The 24383-nt window shown below is 45.4% G+C and overlaps 1 protein-coding gene across 1 annotated transcript; it reads left to right on the top strand.

Annotated features, from left to right (window-relative positions):
- Window positions 1-136: 136 nt before the first annotated feature.
- LOC135369320 (zinc finger CCCH-type with G patch domain-containing protein-like) lies at window positions 137-23909 on the top strand. The gene is made up of 11 exons (XM_064602918.1): window positions 137-701; window positions 812-914; window positions 4985-5076; window positions 7242-7487; window positions 9595-10104; window positions 12966-13009; window positions 16725-16789; window positions 16865-17050; window positions 17795-17889; window positions 20070-20152; window positions 23726-23909. Exons 1-11 carry the CDS (start codon window positions 645-647, stop codon window positions 23862-23864), a joined length of 1620 nt encoding a protein of 539 aa, XP_064458988.1. The 5' UTR covers window positions 137-644; the 3' UTR covers window positions 23865-23909.
- The last annotated feature ends 474 nt before the right edge of the window (window positions 23910-24383 follow it).

The following is a 24383-nucleotide window of genomic DNA, read 5'->3' as shown; positions in this document are numbered from 1 at the left end:
CTCTCAAGGAAATGCTGCCCAAATTTTCGTCTTTGTCCTTTTGAAAGATGAAAGTCACTGAAAAGGTAAGGTCTATGTCGTTGTCTGTCTTGTTTGTCCTTTTTTATTCCAATAGTGGCGCTGAAGTAGCGCGGAATGGGTGAGATATAGACGCCTCGATTACCGCCTGATTTGCAGTATTGAAGGTTAATTTCGTAGAATAAGTTTTAAAATGTGATTTTTTGCAGTAAGTTTGCCTTGTAATATACGAGAATCTTGCCATGAACTTCCACGCATGGCGGTTTTTTTTGTTGCTTTTCTTGACTTCTTTTTTTGTCTAGAAGCCGCGGCATTGTTACTAAACTACCCCCCACCCTCCCTTCCTACCTCATTTCTAAAATATTTGGGAGTCTGCTCTGACTGTGCTCTACTCTACTCTACAACTCTACACTCTCGATAGTCCGAAAAACTATCGCGATACTATCGAGAGTTGGACAACTGGTAGTCGAGAACCACCAAGAACTATCGAACTTCGAAGTATGTCTTGATTGGTGTCGGACTTATGCTCTTCTCAAAGTCATGACAACTGTCCGTGGTGCTGCAGCTGTACTGTTTGAACTGATGCTTTATTCCCGTTGTGAGCTGAACACATCTGATTAGTGAAAATGGCGTCGGAAGAAAGGGCCGCACTTGAAGAATCGCTGGAGCAATATGAGCAGCAAGTAAGCGATTCTTGTGTTGTTGGCAAACATGCTGAGTGTACGATGTCGGGAAGTGGAGAATGTCGCTAATCTGATGATAGAGGAAATACAGATTCTACCATTTGTTCCAGCTGCTGGCGGTTCAGCTGGCACTTCAGGGTGCAGGAGAGGATCAAGCTGGCGATTTGGTGGAGCTCCAACGCAATCTTGAAGAAGTTATAGCCCTGACGAAAGGTCTGATGTTAGCATTTGTGTCTTTCGTACGTGCTACTGCTGATGCCCGAGCATGATGGTAATGTGCAAAAAGAAGCTGTTCAGGGTGTTATCCTATAAACTTTACTAAACTATAAACTTTTGTTTCCCTATACGTTAGCCGGTGAGCCAATTAAACGTGCAACTAAACACAAATATTTGGGCTTAACGATCAATAATAAACTTTCGTGGCAACCCCACATCACAGACGTTTGCTCCAAAGCGTATGGTCGGCTTTTTTCCCTGCGTCATGCCCTAAGATTAGCTACATCTTCCACTAAATTAGTAGCATATACCACTTGTATTCGCCCTTTAATTGAATACGCCTCTATAGTTTGGTTTCCACAAGCTAAGACGATGGTGTCACAGCTTGAAATGGTTCAGAGAAAATCACTGCGCTTCGTATACAGTAAATACAACCCTTTAGACTCTCCTTCTGCGCTGCTGGTACGGGCAGGCCTTCCTACATTAAAAACACGAGTAAGGATACAACGATTGAAAACCTTTTGGCAGATTCTGACAGGAATTTTTAAAATTCCATATGATGAATATTTTACATTTATTCAGAGAGGTGCCACCAGAACAACCCATAATCGTTACGTTAAGCCCCTGTATAGTAGGGTTGAAGCCTTTAAAAATTCCTTCTTCCCTATAGTAATTAAGGACTGGAATGCACTGCCTAGCGATCTTGTCAACTTCAACTCTCTTGCCTCATTTATTCGTGGAATTGATGATTACTTTCAAAAAATGTAAACACAGTGTATCTTATTTTTGATGGTGTTTCGGTACCTTTCTGGTAGCAAAGTGTCGTTTGTTGTTGATGCCTACTCCTGTTTAAATGCGTGTTCAGTTGCTCGTTCAATTATTGTTTAATTGCCATTTAAGTCTTGCTAATTTTGTTATAATTCCGAGACGGTGGATTTACTTTTGCTGTACAATATGCTCATGACCTGTACATTTTCTTTTATTTTTCACACTCCTGCAAATGACATCTTGGTGATGTCAGCAGTATCCCTTAAATAAATAAAATAAATAAATAAATAAAAGTCTACCTGAACATGCATGCCATGCTCGCCTGTTACTGAATGCAGGTGTAACATACACAGGTGTTGTCTACATATAAAGTTCATGAGGACATTCCGTCACGGCAAGTTTCGAAGTGATAGAGCGTCTAAGCGCAAAGGTGACACGAAACGTGCGATTTCTGCAGTCAAAACAACCAAGGTGGCCAGGCGTAACCAGAGAAGTATTTTGGGAGGGGCTCTATGGAAAAATTGCACGGGGAGGAATATTTCCCTCACGTTTCCCTCTCCCAAATGCACTAGCAAAGGTCAGTTTTGTTTCTCGACTGCTAGTTACAACATCCGCAATTTAGTTTTTCATATTGCTGATTTCGCTAGCAAAACGTGGCATTACACAGAAGCAAAATGAAAACCACAACAAACGTATGAGCTACCACATTTCCATCTGCGACAAGTTGCCATCCGGGGAGCAGCGTCTCAGCCGTCCTCACACCGGGTGTATCCCATTTTAAACCCTTAAAAATAACCTTTAAAAAATAAACGCGTAAGTAGCCACTGTTAAGAATAAATCTTCCAGAATACACGCTTAAAAATCGACGCACAAATAATAATCGCTCAAACATCCCCGTTTAAGTAAAAACGCAAAGGAACTCCCGGTTAAGAATATGTCGTTAAAAATAGATAGTTTCAGAATCCCCCAAAATCCACCACACTGTTGCTACAGTCACGTGGTATGGCCGCGAGTGAAGTAGACAATCCGCTTCGAAAAATAGTCCGAATAGTCCACTTTGAATTTAATTGGACTCCTACCATGAGTATACTTTGTACATCGCACTTCGATACTTCGTACGCAAAACAAGCGTGCTTCACTTGAACGTCAGTGTAAAACGAAATCCACTATTTAGAATAAACGCATAAGAATAAAACATTCAAGAATAATCCGCTTAAAAAATATGGGGTTAAAAATATATCTCCTAAAATAAACCTTAGAGATCACCGTTTAATAATCCACCATTAAAAATAAACTGTTTCAAAATCCCCTCACCATCTAGCACAGAGGCGGACTGATTGCAATTTACGCCGGGCTAGATCATGTTATGTTAGGTTAGGTTAGGTTAGTTTGGGACAGTTTAGGCTAGTTTGGTCCTGTGAGGTTAGTTGCAGTTCACGTTGATTTGGGCCATACCACATGGCTCTAGCAACTGTAGGGTGGATTTGGGGGGATTCTGAAACGATTCATTTTTAACGATATATTCTTAATCGTGAATTCCTTAGCGTTTTTATTTAAACGGGGATATTTCGGCGATTATTTTTGTCCGTTGATTTTTAAGCTTATATTTAAGTATATTTTTTATTTTAAGCGATTTTTAAGTATATTCTGGGAGATATATTTTTAACAGTGGGTACTTACGCGTTTATTTTTGAAAGATGGTTTTTAATGGCTTCATACATGATACACCCATCAGGACACATGAACGAACGAGTGCTCAGCACTGCCACACTTTCTGTCGATGCTTCGTCAAGCGAAATAGCATGAGACATGCATATAATGCATAGCCTTTCTACACTAGAAAGGGAAACATAGTAACACACACACAGAAAAAATAGTGCAGCCATGACAGAACACTAGGTAGTGGGTGAGTGCTAACAAAGGCAAAAACCAGCAATATAAGCTGTTATGATGTTTTGGGTAACTGTAATAATGACGCCCTCCTCACCCCCAGTTTTTGCAGCATACATATTTTCGGCATTTTGCAACATTTTCATAATTTCACATCCTCAGGTGTACAGTTATTTGAATATGCTGCATGCCTTGTTCAGTATAGCCTGCCTGTAACAAGGAAGCAACTAAAAAGTGGAAAGGTTTCGATTAGGGATGTACCAGCCGAGCCCTAGGCAGGCAGGCTTGATTGATCGGTGGATGTTTTTTTTTTTATGTTTGTTTACATTGCTCTTGGCTGAAAGAGTTCAGGCAGCAAATCTTACCTTGCAAGTTTAGAAGTAGCACAGTTTTGCTTCCGATTGTTTCTTACTTTTGCAGAAACAATTCAGACTCGAGAATTTATGTATTTCCCGCAGTTGGTGAACAACATGTTAAATAAATTACATTTAAGAAGAATTATATGGGTACGTTTTCACCAGAAAGTGAGATATTAGTACTGAATTTGTTTTTCATTAAGCAAATATGTCATATTCTGCTTCAAAGTACTTTTCAGTACAAGTATTTTTTTCCCCTGGCTTTTAAGAAAGGATTAAAATATTCGAGATTCGTAACATTCATGGATTCACAGAACCTTCCTTGGATTCCGATTCAGAAAATTTCGGATTTGTTCGATCTCTAGTTTTGATGTGTTTTACATTTTGCACAACTGAACCTGGCTGATTCCTCATAAGGGTACTTCCTAGATAAATGTAAAAAAACGCAGTTCTTTGCACGTATGTAAACCCGCATTGAAAGTTTCACAGTGAAGAGGGTATCAGAAGCAGAGTAAGGCACCCCGCCTTAGGCCCCATGCTTGCATAGGCCCCGCGCACAGAGCCCTCAACCAGGGATTACTTTTTTTTTAAAAATAAAATTTTAAATGAAAAATTGAAAGATGAAAAATTTAAATGAAACAGGCCCCACACCCCCCTAGCACCGGCCCTGGCTTTATGCGAGTTACCCAAAGCATTCTGAGGGAAATTTCAAGTCAGTTTTAAAAGAACTGCTCTCAGTGGCTTACGTAGGTGACATGTCCTTGAGGAAACACCGCAAAGCATGCTATTGAAACGAGCCACAGTGCAGCTGTCAGTATCGGAACCGTTAGGATTCCTGTGTGTGGAGTTGCACTCTGAATTTGCGAAAAAGAACAACCGTGTCTCTCAGTTTTCCGACAAGCTCGCATCTCTCTACGTAGTTTTATTGTACAACTATTTTGTGCGTAGTCCCGTATCCTAGTTTTTTTCTGCTTTGTCAAACATCTTATTCTGGATATTAACCTTTAGGTGGCCTTTTGTCCACAATTTGAAGACCTTTCTCTTTCTTTGCAGCGAGTTTACACACATCATCACCGTCATCATCTACCTCGGCTCACGAGAGCCCTACGACAAATGACATCGACACTGAATTTGCCAAATTTCAGGTAGGACGTGGGACGTAGAACGAGTCGAAGTGATTTGGGGGAACTGTGAACCGTTCATTTTCGCATGTTTGCCGTGTCATTATTTTACAACGTGAACGAGACGTGCATGTAGATGCATGATTCCCACCGGTACCTTCTACCTTCTATGGTACCTTCAGTACCCTAGAATTTGAAACTGCTGTGCTCAAGGTCTGGGAAACTCTGGAATTTTTTTTTTAGTCCTTGAAAACCCTCGATTTTGCATCGTTTTCTCACTCTCGTGGCACTGCTCGTACAAATGCCGCTTGTCCCGAGCCAAAACTGCAGTTTCGAAACCACTGGAGTTGATAGCGCTCATTGCAGTAGGAACCAGCAGAGGAAGGCAGGAGTGCAAGAAATGTACGACTCCCTGCATTGTATTCATCCACCTTCCTTTCTAGCCTATGATCTTTAAAGTAGCACAGAAGTCATTTTTAACACCCCATTTTCTTCCTGTAAAATTGTCAGTAGTATCAGTAGGTCAGTAAAATAGGTCAGTAAGAGGTAAGTAGGTCAGTAAGATGCACCATGAGAAGTGATTCACACCACAGAGTCATAATTATCGCAGAAATTGAATTTAAAATACGCCGCAAAAAAGCGACCGTGCGCAACGGTGGTGAAGAGCAGTACCAGCCTGCGATCTGCCTGCGAGCTCGCGCTTACGCTACAGGGGCCACGCTCGCGGGTTGGTCCGGAGGAATGCCGTCTGCTACTCCGCTGTCGTCTGCTACTCGGCTGTTGGGGGTTCTGAAAAAGCCTTGCTCCTGGCTCAGTCATTATTTGGCCGCTCCTTCTATCCCCAATTCTCCGCGGGAACTGGCAAAACTGGTTTACGGAGGCAAAGGGACAGGGCGCTGACCCCCACTGACCAGCGAATCAAAACGAGTTCCTCCTGTAACGTCGTCGGTGACATGGCATCATGCCTTCTCCTCCTCGTTACACCCCGGAGTGGCGAGTTAAGGGAGAACGTGCGGGGCCATGTTTATGTGGCTTTTTTTTTTTCTGGGAAACAAATTGCACACATGAAGACCTTTCGCGCTATTCGGTAATATGACACACACACCTTCATGAGACGTCTTAATCTGAAAATGTTTTGGATGGCCCTCTGCACTCCTTTAATGTTCAGGAATCATCAGTCACGTTTATCACTATTGCGTGACCCCTTTGTATTCTCGTACGTACATTCTTAAAAATAAACTTCACCACATAGCACGCTCCTAGCCAACCATCATCCCGGGTGATATCGTTCCCTTCTTTGGTTTGTTGAAAACGGGAGTCGTACACCTTTTTGGGACACTTATGCAGAAATGTTAATTGTCACAAAAAGGCGTACACCCTCGTTTCCCACAAATCATGCGAGAGAACGATGTCACTCGGGATGATGGTAGGGTTGGAGCGTGCTATGTGGTGAAGTTCATTTTTAAGAGTGTAGTGCCTTTAGCTTATAACTATTTTTGCACAGTATTGAAGGCCTTGCGCCTTGTTTTCCATCCCAGGCGAAATGACGGCTGAGCCCTGTAAGTCTCTTGAAAGGCCCCCGAATTTTCGTTTCAGAATCCAGCTGAAACGACGAGATGCCCCTGCGAAAAATTGCACCTCACGCAATATCGTAGCATTTGAGATAAGCAAGAAAACTGAGCACACGTCCAGTCTTGCTTTTGTCGTCACGTGAAAGGGAGATGCCCAACGTGTCATGGGGGAGAGCGACCAAGATAGAGGTGGTTGATGGACGCTGACGAGATATGATACAAAACAACGAGGAAGTTTCGTCTGAAATTCGTAGCTTGGTCGTTTGCATGAACAAAAACCGGAAGCCACTGATAGTGACAGCCTTGAAACTTAATTACGTATGATTGAATGCAAATTTAATTGATGTACATGAGAGTGGCTGGTGTTTCCCTTCAGATGACTCACCCTGGAAGTCACTGAGAAGGCGTGTTAGCTTAGCTCAATTGGTAGAGCCCTGGACCGGCAATCCAGAAGATGTGGGTTCAACTCCTACAGCTGGCTGACCTTTTCAGTGACTTTCATCTTTCATCATTAATTGATGTAATTTGCACGGTGACCGCGCGTCATAAGGAAGCATGTCACAGCATTTTCTTACTCTTGACTTTTTAGAGGGTGCATACTGCTTCTTTTTCGTGCAGGATGAAATCTCTCAACTTACAACAACAGAAGGCACAGCGCACGTAGATAAAGCCCCAGGAGAGGAAGGCGATCCAGCAGCAGATGATAGCCATTCGAGAGAACTATCGCAGCTGATAGAACAACTTGAAGGGTCCCAAGTACGTGTCCCCTTCTCCAGAGATTGGGCTCACACGGACTACCACAATGCAGTCGTTCTATCAGTAGACTCTGATAGCATTCGAGGCATCGACAACATAAGTGTCACAGTAAGTATTTGTTTCGGGCCCTCTAATACCATTCTCATTTCCAAATGCTTTTCAGGAGATAGCTATAAAAGGCCGACCACGGTCAGAAGTGTATGATATGTCTAGGGCCCCTGGTTTTTGGGCTACGGCAAATCCAAAATTCTGCGGCGCTGACTTGTAAATTCCGCGATTTTCCGCGGCAAGGAGTTAACGACTGCTTGAAACGGGAAACACTTTATTTTCTCGGATAATGTGAGAATGAAAACGTGTTTTATAAACTTACAGATTGAAAGAACTGTTGTGGCCCAGCATTACATGTTATCTAGTGTTCTTCTCTGACAGTGTATGGCATCTGTCGCCTACAATCATTTTATACCTGCTGAAAGATCTTTCAACATCTGCAGAGTTTAAAGGAATTGAGAAATACTTGATTGTAATACACGCTAAATGTGGAGCAAGCGTCCTTATTCCATTCAAAAACCCAATTATCTGTCAAAGTGTCAAAGCAAGCACTTTTACGTGAGCGTGCACTACTTCTCCTCTACTTTAATACTTCTCCTCTACGTCGCAGTAACCGTCCACACCGCGCCCCTCGCGTCCCTCGACCTGATCGGGTTTCCGCAAAATTCCGTGCAAAACATCGTGAAATTTCAAGCAAACTTTGATTCCGCAAAATTTTATGCCAAACAAAGAATTCCGTGAAACTTTGCGGAATCGCAGAAAACCCGGGGCCTTAAACACAGGGTGTGTGCAGAAAAACGTGACCCGCATTTTTACATGTAACTCGTTGTCTACTTACCCGAGGAACTTCCGGGGGCGTACGATGGCGTATTTATGCGCGCGAAAGCTACAAAAAAATCCTGGAAGCCGTACTCAGCGTAAAAAAATAAACAGCGCGCGAAAACATGGGCTTCCATGCATTGGCGGTCATCACAGTGCATGGTAGTGCATTTCGGTCTCAGGAGAGTTATGTGCAGGCACCGCTAGGGGCTAGATGCCGATGAGCATCCATGTGGGACATCGTTTCGATTTATGTACCGATAGCTCCCCTAGCGGTACTTGAACACAACTCTCCTACGTCCACCATGTTGCCCTATTCTGATGCACGGAGGCTGACGTTTTCGTTGCTCCGTTTATTTTTTAAGCTGAGTATGGCTTCCACAATTTTTCTGCACATTTCGCACGCATAAATGCACCATCATGCGCCACCGGAAGTTCGTTAGTTAGGTAGAGAACAAGCTATGTGCCTAAATGCGGGTTATGTTTTTCTGCACACACCCTGTATATCCGTCCGTGGCAGAGACATCAGGTGCTGTGCAGAGTGTGTGCAAGAGGAGAAGGTGTGGAAAGAGCAGGGAAATGGCAGAAAGAAGGGGGGCAGACTTCAATGTCACCCGTTTACAAGTCAAAACATATCAAACGAGCAACGTGGATGACAGGCCTAGTTGGTACAAAGTCATAGCCGAGCTTTCCAAATGACTGAGGGACGCGAACAGACGAGGACACGGAGCAGACACGGGACGAGCGCGAACTTCCAACTGAATATTTACTAGAAATTGGAAAAAATTTGGAAACCACAAGTGCCTAGTCACCACGTTCACAAAGGAAAGCCAGTTCTTTCTCCGATAACGCTATTGACGGGGTGCTCAGACATGTGGGGCCCAATCTACCGATTTCTTCAGCCTCGATAATTTCTCTGGTGTGTGCGTCATGATGCCTCCGTACTGTACAGCTATCAGGCAGCATAGGTTGGTATCTGCACCTGCTACGTTGATGAGCCAGTCCCCATTTCTTATTGTTAACATTGCTTCGTTACTATATATACATACCTATATACATCTTACCACATGTGAGAGGAATTCTACCTGTGTGAGAAAACATAAATGATGTTTTCTTTGCTCTTTGCATATTTGTTCCTCTGGTTCTTTTTGCACCTCTGTGCCTCATGGTTATTTATTGTGTTGCACATACACAGCACCTTAAGTTTCTTTTTTCATCTTAATTATTGGAAATTGTATTAATGCAAGTATACCGCACGTGTTTCAGAGACGGGTTTGCGGATGCGACCATCCCTTTAAATATGTTTTGGCACAGCACCCAATGATCAACCGAACTTTTTTCGTTGCAGGTGATGTTCACTCACCCACAGTCGGCAGCCATGAAGCCTTGCTCTTTTTTTCTCGAAGGTCATTGCAAGTTTAGTGCCGAACAGTGCCGCTTCTCTCACGGCTATCCCGTGCACTTATCCGACCTCCGCGAGTACTTCGAACCGGACTTTGCGACCCTCCGCCAGGGCTCCCTGTGTCTCGTGAAAAACGCGTCCGATGGCCTGTGGCAGCAGGCGGCCGTAGTCGAGTGGGATAGCGGCAGTGAAGCCTGCGAAGCGGCAAACCTGGTGGTTCGAATGAGTCACTCCGGAAAGACTGCTCGCGTGAAGTTGCAAGACGCGATCCCTCTGCCCGACCAAGGTGGGGCGTCGGATTCGGAAACAGACGACGACTGTGACGATGGGGACGGGACAAATAGTTGTGGTGTGGTGGCGAACGACGACGAAGACGACGACGATGTTCCTCTGGTGATATGGGTGCCTGCTGAGAATGCGGGGCAGCCACTTGGATCGTGGGAGAGGCACACGAGGGTGAGTGCTTCCGGATCCCTTTGTTTGTGGCCCATTCGTGCCTCCATACAGTGTAACTAGGGCCTGACTTTTTCGGGTTTTATTTTTGGCCAAATTCGGGGGGTAAATATCGGGTGATATTTTTCATTCGAAAATTCGGGTGTATTCAGGTTAAATCCCGTTATGGCATATTCTGTCGTCAGGAATTCGGGTGCATTCGGGTGATTTTTTTTTTGTTTAATAAAAATTTGTCTTAACATGGAACTAATGTTTAGCAATGTTATCAAACTTTATTTTAATGCACACTTATGAGTGTGCCACGCGACCCGGATGTTTTCGGGTAGATTCGGGTTAAACCCGAATTTTACAGATTTTGTTCGGGGGGTAAATATCGGGCGGATACGGGTTTAACCCTAAAAAGTCAGGCCCTAAGTGTAACTAACAGGCAAAAATGGGAAAAGTCTATAACTCGAGAGAAGGTGCCTCAAGGATTCTACACGCAAAATTTCGACCCCGTTTACGAACGCTGTACATTTCTGTCAATTTTTGAAGATCTGCCGAGCCTCCGCAAGTTTTGATGATGCGCGGAGTGTGTGATGTAATCGTATGCCCGCAAATTGCAATGATGTCATGTTCTGGAGAGAGTACCCGTCTCCTGGCAACGACGCCGGCATCTGGGGAGGCTCACGTGGTGGGGAAGTCACCTGACGCTGATCGAAAGAGGGGAAAATGGGGGACATGTCTCTTCCCTCCTTTGGTTTTTTCTCGAAGGTTGGAGTGGTTGAAGGGTATGTCACGTAGGGCTCCGCTAATGGAGTGCAAAGAGTGAGCCCTCCGGAAGCTGCGAAGGGCAACAGCGTTGCAGGAGGAGAGCTGGGTGCTCCGTCGGAGCCTAACGTGACGTCGACTTCTCAAAAATAGAAATTAATTTTCTCTAGCTTTCGCGTCACGTAGAGCCAAAATATTTTGCGGGAATACAAAGTGAGACAAGGAGATTTCAGTAACATAACTTTGGTAGGATGCTGAAGACATGAGATTTAGTCCGTAGTGGTGCATCACATCCGAAGATTAGTGCTTTGTTGCACCTTGTTCACCTCCGAAACATGAACTGTGTAAAAATGTGTCACCTAGTTCAAGAGGGATCACACCATCATGCCCAGTCCACTACCTAATACCATACCCTAATACCATACCCTAATACCATACCCTAATACCATATATTTATTCACATAGTTGACACACAATTGTTGTTGCCACTTTTGTTCCCCGCACATTTCATGCACCCCGACTTTAGCAGCACTGCCATCATGTGTTGGACGGTGACAACCGCCATAGCATGGTGCTGGTGTTCCTCAAGTGGTTAAAGGGACCATGAAAGGATATTTGACAAGCCCATGATCATTTTTAATTTATTCCCCTGTACTAAAGCATTCACTCTGTGAATTATGAAGTTGAAAATCGTTCAAATAGCGAAACTATTCTTCATTTACCGCGGGCATGAACGGCAGCTTCTACGACCCGCCTCCGAGGCGAACTGGCCATGACATCATACACAGAACATGTTGCCGATTCGCGGACTGGCTTTTGCGAACAAACCGCAAAATTTTCAAACAAGCTTGCATACTTCGTCGTAAAATATGTTTTAATTTGACTCGAAGACAAGATTGTAACTAAACGTTGACACAGAATCCTAAGAGAAATGTAATATAGCCGTTGACTGTCAGCATGGTTAGCGAAGCGCGTTTTCCTCTTTGAACTTGTCCTTCGTCAGAACAACATACCTTCGTCGGTGACATTTTACGAGCTGCTGTGTACCGAACGATCCATAAATGTGTGTGTCGCATAATCTCTTCCTCGATCCATTGCTGATAATTTGCCTTTCGCCATATTTCAAGTGATTTCGACGGCGACGTCGTTGTTGTTTAAACCGAAACCATGCACCCACGTGGTCCGGTGGGGTGTGTCCTTCTCGTCGTTCACAGTTGGCTGAGAATTTTGGGATGCCGATGACGTAAGCCCGCTTCGAAGGCATTTATCTGGCGGTCACGCCCTGCTATTTTTGTCTGATAACTGCGCCCCCGTTGTACTGAATGAGGTTAAAAGTCTATGTGTGTAAGATAGTGAGGGATCATGAGAACAGTCTCCTGTAGAGTACTCGGAATTCTCGAAAATCGTTTCATGGTTCCTTTAATGCATCCCCTCCATGTCTCCTTTGTGCTAAAAAGCTGATTAGTTGTACAAAGAGACGCAGTAAGTTCTTGTACACTGTGATATAGAGTCATATCTCAGTTAACCAGACACTTCTTTAGTCGTCCCTTTTCTTCCGGATAACAAATTCCCGGGCAAGAAAATCGAGCGAACTTCCAGGGAAACCTTGAAGTTTAAGAGGCCTCTTTATGGCTCCCGAAGAAAGGAAACAAGGAAGAGATCGCCCCCGATATCCACAAATGGGGCTGCTTGAAAGTAGTAGCCATCTTTGACACATGTGACACAAGTTTTCTCACTGTCGTGGCAGCAGCCACATCTGGAGATGCTTTCCGGCACCCTGAACACTCGCAGTTCACATCTTCCAGACACGTGAATCAGAATGACATAGGTTCTGGATCACTGGTGTCGGTACTTGCTGTCCGGATATGGGTAACAAATTCTAGATAACCAAGACAAAAACTGTTGGTAGCGGGGTCATTCGCTGTAATGTTGTCCAGATAATAAGTTTTACGGACGTCTGAATTCCAATAAGCGTAGCATGACTGCGTTATATTGTATTGTTCTCACAGTTCATAGACAGTAGACACAACAGACAATATTTATAGACAGTAGACACAATTTATGGTCTCGCATATTATATGACGTTGTTCTTACTCTTGCCTTTGCTTTTTCAGGGTATTGCGTCGAAACTCATGGAGAAAATGGGCTATGTCTGGGGGTATGTTCAGTATTTTGGTTCAGATTTTGGCTATTCTGTACTCAACTGCTTCACAAGCTCTGGCGTGCCTCGACGTAGGTGCAACTATGCACTGCCACAGGGGTGTTCACTCTCAAGTGCCTTGCCCAGCACACGAGGGCGATCCAAGCCGGTTCTTACATGTGTTGGTGTCAAACTTGCGAGCTCTCAGTGGGGTAGCAGGGAGATTAGAGCCGGAATAAATAGTGGGGCAGCGCGTCCTGTCCGTGCATTGCAGTGCTCGTCAGCTGCTTGGATTGACGCGTTGAACCAAGATGCTCAGTACAGCTGAACCTCGCTAATTCGATCTCGCTTAATTCGAAATTCTGGTTAATTGGAAGGGTTGCTGCAGTCCTGTCTTCGCGCGTTGCAATCTGACCGCATAATTTGAAGAAAACTGGCCTGTATCCCTCTTAGGTTTATCTCGCCCCAGCTCCATGGGGCGAAAAAGCAACGGACGGCGTCGGGAGGTCATGCTGTGATGTCACTGTTGCCAGGGTATAAGGTGAAAGCTTAGTGAAAACAGTTGCCCCCAAAAGTGCTTTTAATGTCACAAATTTTGCAACTAAATCCAACAACTGTCGAAAAAGATGCGCCCACTAACGTACCGAAAGACATATTCACTACTGCGAAAGGAAAACCTGTTTCTTTGTTTCTTGGCGGAGAATGCCTCACGTTCTAGCGATGCAGATGGCGAAACTGCGAGCAGACGACAGCCTCCGGTTGCAAGAAGAGGGCGATGACTGGTGACGATGATTCACGAGAGGAGACGACCGCGTGCAGACGATCTGGCGTATATTCGTAGCGGAAGAGCACTTTGATTGGTTCATATGCAGTTGACGCTTCCGGAATCGCGGACGCTCACATTTTTGACGCCCCGAGCACGGTGTCCGATGCTGAGCGAAGTTCGCAGCTCTTTCGCTCCATTGAGGTTGCCCTTTATGCGAACGTGTTTTGGCTTGCCTTTGTTTTGTGCTTTTGTTGAGACCCACTTTGAAGTTCACTTCTTGCCCGTGGGCTGTGGTGACAGCCACGGGCCAAGTGAAGCCCGAGATGCCGACGATGAAAAAAAAAAAGTGGCGGTCATTGCGGCTGCGAGATCTGCAACGTGCTGTAGAGCTCCGAGAAGGGCCCTGCGTCTTTCGAAGAGTACGCCAGGATGGAAGACACAGGACAGACCGGAGCCGCAAGTCTCACTGGGGACATAGTTCTGAACACGGCTTGCGCAAATGAGTAGACGACGGCACCAGCGATAAATCTGCATGTGCGCCATCGTTTTCGGAAGTTTGCTAACCCAACGGCGCACGTGCGTATCGATACGATGGACTACGTGGCCCATCTTGAATGAGCAATGTCATTTTCGGTAAGCGGCAGACGAGGATGAGCGAGTGGTTCGTCAAATAAATATATTTTCCTTACGCAGTATCTTCTCATTGCACCTTTATACAGCGTTTGTTTTTGTAGCTTTCCTTCGAGCTGGTTGCGCAGCTTCTGTTAAGCAGATGTGGACGTTCTGGACGTTTCACTCAACTTTTATCTGGCGTAAAAGTTTTGAGGGCATATTTGAATCACACTTCCTGCCCCAGTGTCAGGTTTTGTGGTCAGTCTTAGCAGTAAATACGGAAGCGGAGTAAGTATGATGGATTACATTATCTGGTGCAGGAGGCATTTGGCACATTTGAAAAGACAAGCTCCGCCTTATCTGCGTGAAGTTAATCGTAGCCAACAATGTAGGAGAGTTGAGCATGTGAATAAAATCACATGTCCAATATCCCACAAAAGAAAGGGTGGAAAGAAAGCATGCGTGATGTCATAAAATCTACATCACTAAATATTCGCACCGAGCATCTTTGTTCAACGTGTCAATATCTGCAGCTCACGAGCACGTACTGCATCACAGACAGGCGACACACTCTGACCCAATTGCACTGCCGAGCGTGATGGATTCAGCAGCTTCCCCAATGGGAGGTAGCTAGCCCAACATGAAGGCGTGCAAGAACCGGCTTGAATCGGCTTGAATCCTCCTCGCATGGCAGTCGAGGTGTTTGTGAGCGAGCACCTTCCTCTCACAGGAATGTCACACTGACACCGTAGTGGGGCGGAGTCTGTGGGGCAGGGCACTTCAGTACAGAATAGCCCAAGTTTTACGTCTAATGTTCTAGGGCAGCGTTTCTCAACTATGGTTCTGCGAGCCTTGTCCCGAGGTCCCGCTAATAGGACACTGTTCAGCACCCACGAGTGCAACTTGTCTGCCTACCGAGGCTTGCTGCGGGACGGCCTTGTTGTCAGACTGTGTTCAATGTTTGATCGTTGGCATTGGACTTGACATTGAGATTGCGGGGCCAAGTTGAGGTCGTTGCAAAGAGTAGAGCAAGCAGCTGTCGTCTTCATCACTTGCTTCAACGTGCAACAGAACCGACTGACTCCTCCGCACCACACTTTTGCTCTTCGCTTGTGCATCGAAAGCATTAGAAGCACTTGGAAAGTCTGAGCTACTTGGGGAGCTACTCACCTGCATATACCAGCTTGAGATTTAGAATATCACTGGTGACCCACAATGCTTTATGGAATTTTTGTGAAACAGTTGAACGAATCTGGCAATCTGGCGTCCTCTCGCGATGAAACAGTTAAATAAATTATAATTAAACAAATAAATAATCAGCTATGTGGAACAAAAATTTGCTGCTTGCGCGATATCTACTTCGCCTCACCTACTTCTACACAGTTGCCCCAGTGTAGGAGGGTTCATTACGGTAGTTGGCATGACTGTGGGTTCTCTCGAGTAACATCAGTTGAGAATGCGACCTACTAGATTATAATGACAATATCATAGGCCATATATATCATATGACCCTATCCCAGTGCCGCATTTGGAAGCTAGTGGTGGCATACTGATCAGCCTAGTTATTGCTTCCTCAATTTCTGCAGTACTTTGTACTTCAGCTTACCTTAGTATTTTTGTACAAGCGGTGAATGCCTCACGGGAGATGCTTCTTTCTAAAGTCGATTATCATCATAATTCTATGCGTTTTCGTAAGAGCTGTTGCTGTCGTCTGCTACAGTGGTTGCACGTCCGCTTCTACGCGTTCAAAATTCAAATTTCTATTGTCCAATCACGATGCAGGTCTCGCAGGTCAATGAGCAGTGCCCCTAGTGGATCGTGCGGACGGGCTCCTCATGGGGATTGTGACATGGTCTGGCATTATGAGCTGTTGCTGTCGTCTGCTACGGTGGTTGTACGCCCGCTTCTACGCGTTCAGAATTCAAATTTCCGTTTTCCAATCACGATGCAGATCTCACAGGTCAATGAGCAGCGCCCCTAGTGGATCGTGCGGACGGGCTCCCCATGGGGATTATGACATGGTCTGGCATTATGAGCTGTTGCTGTCGTCTGCTACGGTGGTTGTACGCCCGCTTCTACGCGTTCAGAATTCAAATTTCCGTTGTCCAATCACGATGCAGATCTCACAGGTCAATGAGCAGCGCCCCTAGTGGATCGTGCGGACGGGCTCCTCATAGGGATTATGACACGGTCTCCATTATGACAAGGCTGATTGTGACATGGTCGTTATAATCTAGTAGGTTGTGGTTGAGAACTGCTGTTCTAGGGTATGCCTATTTTCTCCGCATAGCTGTAGAACATTTGGCCACTGTTTGCCACTGTTTCCAAGTACTGCAGCCTCGGCTTCTTTTCCAGGCAGGGTCTAGGAATCCGAGGCAACGGTCGCACCGAACCTGTCGAGGCGGTGGTTCTTCCACAAGGTTTGAATAATGTGACAATGTAATGGCTGTACAGCACCCAGTCTTATGGTTGAAACAATGGACTTTTGCCTGCAGGCAAATCACTGGACAAATGCATGGAACTGAGGGAGAAGAACATGACGCAAGACTCCGTAAAAATACAGAGAAAAATGCTGCGACAAAAGGAAAAGGCTGAGGCCAAACTAGAAGCAGGTTACCAAAAGGCCGTTGCAGAAAAATCAGTCTTCGACTTTCTCAACGACCAGATCTTCACCAAGAAACGTAAATCATTTAGGCTGCATGCCGTTAATAGGCACCTCAGATATTGATAGAGGAAATAAATAAAATTAATCAATTTTAACGCAGTAACCCCTGCCACACAGGCACGAAAAATGACATTAAGTGTTAAATGAGTTAAGTTGTGATGTCATTCACGCAGTGTCTCATTCTCCCGTAAAACGCCGACTTTGACACCCATTGTTAGTGCAAAGTAACAATTTTAGTTTAGTTTGCCTGAGACACGTTCTGCTGCACGACACAATGTGATTTGGTAAATGTGAGCTTTCTCAGACATCACTTAATGAAGCAGTTCCCAAGTTAGAAATTTTCATTAACGGCAGCAGAAGAACGTGAGGTGCCGCAATATTGCTTGTTTTGGATTCAGTACTGGTTGGCAAGTACGTCAACGTACCAAATTTGTTATAACTGCTCCACATGAAGACTCACTCAGTATTATGTATAGTATTATGTGCATTTTTGACGTATTGAACTTGATTTCATTTTTTAAAGTAGCATGATTTATATTTGACTTAGTCAGTGGGCATTGACACCATGGTGTTCAATGTGGTTAGAAAATGACATGTAGCGCTAGCTTTGTCGTTCGAGACTTGAATTCCATTAGACGATAACGTAATTTTTTGGGCCCGTGTGTCTCGGGTTATAAATACAGTGCTGTCTCACTCTCTATCTATACAACAACTTTCTTTTTAAGGTAATATAGTGCCTTATTGATGTTGCAATTAACAGATGGCAAGGTCCATGACAAACCAGACTCCAAATGTAAAAGTCGTCCCGGAGGTCAAGATCTAAAGGACAAGTCTGACAAAGGCCTTAGTGTGGAGGTATGAAGTACAGATCTCATATGTTAAAACAGTTTGTCTCTACACAGGGGGGTGGGTAAAGTTTAGAAGGACCACGTGACAAAGTGCCTGCCCTCACATAAGTCAGTAAAGTAAGGAGGTACAGTAGCTGACTAGTAATTTTTACTCCAAAGATTCAAACTTCAAAATTTTTCGGACAAAAACTGTTGGCACCGTTAACTCCCTCGTAGACCCAATGCATTTCCGAGTCCAATACTTTGGACAGTTCCATGGAAGATGTGCTAGATTATTCATACTCATCTTTCTTCAAACCTGCATGGCTTTTGGGATTTACTGCCCTCTGAGCACCAGAAACACACTTCAAGAATGTACTTTTGACACCCGGTACTTCGTGCTGCTTTTACAGGGTGTTTACGGTTTCCAATGTGATGCATACGTAGAAGTCAAGTGCACACATGTGGAAAGGCAGAGCATGTTTTCACGCGGCGAAAACTGAATGCTCCGCTTCAGATGTATTGCAAGAACTTATCTTTCAATACGCGTGTGTTCAACTATCAGTATCTTTTGAGTATCGGAAATACTGAAATGTCGACCTTAACTTGATGCAAGGATGTCGGCCGTTTGGTTTACACGTGGTTTGCAAAAATCAGCATTGCCCCAAGTCATAGACGCACCATATAGCGAGCGGTGACGTTTGGTGCGGTGGCAGGGTCGAGCCTCCCCGCACGACAGTCTCACCGCAGCCCACCACGGCATGTGCCCACATGTATCAGCTTTGTATAACCTTGCTACTTCGTTTAAATGCTGTAACGAGAAAACTGTTTCCTAGCTATAAATGTAAATCTTTGTAAACAATGAGACATGGCAGAGGCAGACCACAGTTCTCAACAACACGGATACGTAAGCCCGAGAAGATCAGGTTCGGTTCCTGGTGTCGGCACCTCTTTTCCCCCCGAGTTATTTGATTTCGTAAACCTTTGGTTGTGTATTCAGGAGCATTATCTTCTGAGAAATTCAAGCGAGAGAAAGAAGAAAAAAATCCTGTCATGGTCCCTTCAAGGGAGCATTGCATGCAGATCTTTGTCCCTGAGAAAATAATAATAATAATAATAATAATAATATCCAGTCACTGAGGAACATTGATGTCTCGCCGAGACGCACTGTTAACGCAGATCCAAGGGAGTGTCACTTCCCTGCGCCCGGCTGACGAGTCCCAAGTAGGACGAAACAGCTGTCCTTGGCTGGGAGTGCATGATCAAATTGTAAATACGAGAAAGAGCACGGGAAATAAGTGGGCAGCGGCCTTGGGAACAGTTTTCACGTTCTTCATATAGAAAATTTCCCGTAAACAAGTGCAAACATGGACGGAACACACGATGAAACACAGGTTGTTCCAGTGGCTATGAGCAGTGCCGCAGTGGTTGGTCTGGGAATTCATTTTGCCCTCTTCTTTGCCGTGTACTTAAATCCCCGCATAGGGGCAAACTGTATTTAGCATCCCTTTTGGAAGGTATCATGCCGTGCCTAAGCGACTTATTCCCTGCCACCAAGCTGCCGACGTCCTCGGCCGGGCTCGATCCCGCAAGCTCGGAGTCTTTAGGCATACACGCTACCAGTTGATCCACTGAGGCCAGTCAGCGAGTCAGTGATGGCGTGAATGAGGCGGGTAAAGTGCTTCAACAGGCCTTATATCTTGTGCTCGTGACTGTTTTCAACCTAAATGCGTCTGTGCAGCTTACTCTGTTCAGTTACTATGTTCAGTCATCTTGGGCATCTCAGCCTGCCCTTCATGAAAGAGAAAGTGAAACATCTCCGCGAGAAATCTTGTTGCCTTCCTGTTTGTCTGTTTTCTTTGGCCATGGTGGGTTGCGCTGGCAAACAGTGTGCCGAATGGTAGCATGCGTAAGATGTCTTTGATCTGAAAACCGTGTGCAACGCCAGGATCTGCTGAGAGAATGAGTGAAGTCAGTGTCACATTGTGACACAGCAAGAGCCAAAGGGTGCACTGTGGGCGTAGCCCACACAGTGGGGTGCACTGTGGGAGTTTTCAGCAGCAGATGAGAGCTCAGGACTGGTTACCCTGCTATGTGACGCTGAGCGGGCTATGTCACAGAAATAGATCGAGTTGTAATTGTTGGCAACTAAAACTCTTTGTCAGTGTGCAGTGGTAACCGTGCATCCTGCTTTTCTATCCTGTGCAGTCATTGCAAGTGACGGAAGGAATTCGAAAGGCAGAGAGAGAGATTTCTCGTCTGAACCAGTCCCTGCTGAGAAACAAGGACAAGTAAGTTTAATTCATTCATAGTTGTACTGCGTATGAGCAGACTCACTCATTTTTCAAGTTGGTAGCGATCGGGGGTCGACCAGGGCTGGTGTCTGTGTTATTGGGGCTCATGGACAACTGGCTCGGGACAGAAACAAACATTGTACTGGTTCTCTGTTAGCTGATCTGTAATAGGCTATTGATGCATCGAGCACTGCATGGACTTACCTGAAAGCCCAGGCCAGGCTGTGGGCCGGGTAATGTGTTATTTTGGTGGGATGGGTGCGGCTTAGGTCGCTAGATCGACAGGGTCAGATTGGACATGTGCTACAGCATTGTTACGAGGGGTGTTCAAGTCAAACCGGGACTTTCTGTCTCCCGAGTGTACAGATGGCTCGCGCTACTTCTTTTTCGTCATTTTCACACGCGACAGGCCTCCGTGTTCACCACGTGGTGGTCCAAAGTTTGTGCAAAACAGAAGACACGTGCTGGACAAGATGGCCGACAACGAGGTGAGCGCACACATCGAACAGCGAATTGTCATGAAGTTTCTCGTGAATGAAGGCGTAAAGTCATCTGAAATTCACAGATAACTTCAGGCTGAGTATGGCCACGATACACTTAGCCGCAGCAAAGCGTTTGAATGGTGCAAACAGTTCCGAGACGGCCGTACATCAGTGCAGGACGATCCTGATCGGGGCGGCTCAGAGCCCAGAGTTCCCGAGAACATTCAACTTGTGGAGCGCCTGATCCTCAAGGACCGACGGATAACATGTCTCGAACTGGCCCGAAAGACTTGCCTTTCTGTGGGAACGTTGAACACTATTATTCATGAACCCCTCCAGTTTCGGAAAGTTGGGTCCCGAGGCAGCTCTTCGGTGTTTGACCGGGAGAGAAGACTGGAAATCTTCCGAGAGCTAAGGTACCATTTCGACTTTCGACTTCTTGAAGGACAGCCGTTCCTTGATCGGATCATCACGTGCAATGAAACGTGGGTGCACCATTTCACTCCCGGCTCTAAATGCGCATCAAAACAGTGGAAGCATACGGGCTCGCCAGCCCCCAAGAAGTTCCGAAGCACCCCGTCTGCGGGTAAGGTCATGGCCACGGTTTTCTTGGACAATGCTGGCGTTGTTCATGTTGATTTTCTGCCCAGTGGTATCACCATCAATATCGCATATTACTGCCAGGTTCTCAGGGACGTGCATAAGGCACTGAAGCAAAAGCGGCCGGGCCTGATCACCAAAGGAGTCCTCCTACAGGACAATGCACGCCCGCATACCGCGCATCTCATGACACACACCTTACAGGAACTTGGGTGGGAGTTGTGCCACATCCCCCTTACAGTCCAGACCTCGCCCCCAGTGGTTTCCACCTCTTCGGGCCACTGAAGGTGTTCCTTGGGGGTCACCACTTCAGCTGCGATGACGAGATCAAGAATGCGGTCCGATCATGACTGCTACGCGCCGGTAAGGATTTCTACGCTGCTGGCATCCAAGCCCTCGTGAAACGCTGGGAAAAGTGCATTAGTGGAGCTGGAGATTACGTCGAAAAATTAAACTAATTTCTCGCCTGTAAGTTCATTTTACTTTTGCGAAAAATTAAAAGTCCCAGTTTGACTTGAATGCCCCTCGTAGTTGGATTAAGCGTGGTGTTTGACATGGTGGTGTATGTGTGTGCGTTTTGAGGGATGGTTGAGCCTCTCTCCAAGAAGACAAACACAGAGCAGACGGATATCGTCGAAATGACCGAGCACTGTACCACGCGGTGTTCTAGCAAAACACAGAACTTTGCATCTTTACAGCTTTGCACTGTTCGATATTCGCAGCATTTGGAGGTGGTACCTTTGTTGTTACTGTGGGTCACTTGTGAAGTTATGATTAGCTCTGCTACGGCCAGCCATGAACTGTAACAGAGGCGTGGTCCGAGAGTCATGGCAAAGTGTGAGGCACTATTTTCACCTGCAACAAGAAAGAAAACATTATATCTTCCAGCACTCAAAAGATACAGATTGAATTTCCATTTCAAAATGCCAATGCTATGGTTTTCTGTAACGGAATTCAGAATCCGTATTCCGTGCAACAAGCGGAGTCCCTGCTATTAACCAGTCCTGACTCATGTGAACTTATAAAGCACACTGTTTGTGCTGTTGCACCGGTGCACTTCCTGAAAGAACGGAAGCTTTCTCGTCTCGGCTTTCAATTACACGCAGAGGAAACTACAAAAAGATGATGTCGTCATGCTTTCTGTGGGCATGGAAAACGAATGAAAGTTTGAAGCTCGATGCTCATGTGCCATATTCTGTATGCTGAAGTATACTCAGTTATTCTTGGGCACAGCGCAAATGTTTTGTAAAGAAATGCACCTGAATTTTTGTCATTTCTTTCAGTGCACTTTTATTCCCAAGTCTGCGCTTTTTCAAGATATTCTGATGTGCAATAACTTGAGATGCACAGGTGCGGGTTATATTGGCGAACCGTGCGGATGAAACCGGGATGAAACCCGTACGGCTTTGCTTCCTGCGATGGTGCTGCTCAGCGGCCCGTTTATTGCTTCCTCGATTGTTGTAAACACATACTTTGTACTTCAGCTTACCTTTGGATCTTTGTACAAGTGCAGCACATCTCACGAGAGATGTGTTCCCACTAGATTAATTGCCATCGTCATTCCATGCATTTTTGAGTGAGGAGGAGTTGACATTCGTGAACTGTCATGCATCGCTTCTGAATGTTCAAAAATCCAAAGTTCTGTTATCGAATCATGGTGGAAATCTCACGGGTCGATGTGTAGCACCCCCCTAACAGATTGTGCAGACGAGCTCCTGCATAGGAGTCGCCGATGGTGACATTCTCGGCATAATCTAGTAGGTTGAAATAAGGATTAGTGTGTTTACTGACATCACCTATGAGGAGGCATAATTGAGAGCATGCACAGAAAGAATCCAAAATGGTGTCAAATTGTGCCATTGCTTGTATTGCTGTTACTGGGCGACTGTGGATGGCATGATGTTCATGAGAAACGTTTGTGTACCAGAAAGCAAAAACACATTTAACGTAACATTTTCGTCATTCTGGTTGCTTCCTCCAAATGCAATAACTGCGGAGTTGGATAGTGTCCATTCTGTCCGAGCTCACCGCTACCCCAGGCATCTAGTCATCCATATTGTCACGAAGCGAAATGGGCCGGCGAGTCGTCGAATAAACATGAAACGGTTTATTAGACTACTTGGTAGCAAAACACAAGAGTGATAGCTCTCTGAACACAACTGAGTCCAAAGAATGAATGAATCCTCCAGCCTGGAGCGCACAATAATTTAAGCGTCGCGCCGAAAAGTCTAGAAACAGCACGTGCAGCAGGCGATGTGTCTGGAAGCTTCTTGCTTCTTCTTCAGCATGCACCGGGATGAGATGTACCGTTTCGTGCCTGCCCTGGAAGTTTCTCGAAGATGATTCGTGGCAATATGCAACTCATGCCCCTAGTAGCCCACGAAATTTCGGTCGTGAACAGAGAGATGATGTCTGCAGACGGAATGTAATGGTACATATATTGGAGTACATCAGCACATCTGGCATGTTTTCTTTTTCCTCTTTTCAGAGACAGAGTCATGCACAACAGAGTGAAGCAGAAGATAGAAGAGCAGCACAAGCTAATAAATCAACTCAAGTCGAGGGAACGCCACATTCATGCAGAGCAACAACACCGAAAGGGAAACGATAAATTAAGAATATTTTAGGTACAAACTTTCGAGGTTCTATTAAATGCCTGCGCTTCACACACAGCTATTACTGACTTTTTAAAATCCCTCACCTCGATACCACGGGTCCAGATCTCATTTCATGCTGGCGGCCCGGTTGTGCCGATGCACAAGATGCGGTGGCTGGCTTTTGAGAATACACGATGAAGGTTGTGCGCATGGCATGCAGTATCAGTTGGTACATACGAAATGAGGATCTGGGCAGGCATTCAGTTATTCACTGCACTGGTAAAGTGCAATGGTTTATAGCAATAGCATGAGCAAACAGGGCTGTACTATGTATAGGGTACCCAGTTTTCGGAGTTTTCATTTTGGAAAATTTGGAGGCTGTTTATCGGAGTTTTCAACCATTCAGAAATTCTGAGTTTCTCAGAGAAATAAAACGTCTGAAGAATGAGCAGAGCCGATTTCGGAGCATTTCGAAGTAGTAATCATCGCATAGACAATGCAAGGAAAGAAGTGCAAGAGTGACTGTGACCACACGATATAGCGCACGAA

Source organism: Ornithodoros turicata, chromosome 9 (genome assembly GCF_037126465.1).
Source record: "Ornithodoros turicata isolate Travis chromosome 9, ASM3712646v1, whole genome shotgun sequence".
Taxonomy (NCBI): Eukaryota; Metazoa; Arthropoda; class Arachnida; order Ixodida; family Argasidae; genus Ornithodoros; species Ornithodoros turicata.
The sequence above is the reverse complement of the archived record's forward strand: the minus strand, read 5'-3'. Positions and strand labels throughout refer to the sequence as shown.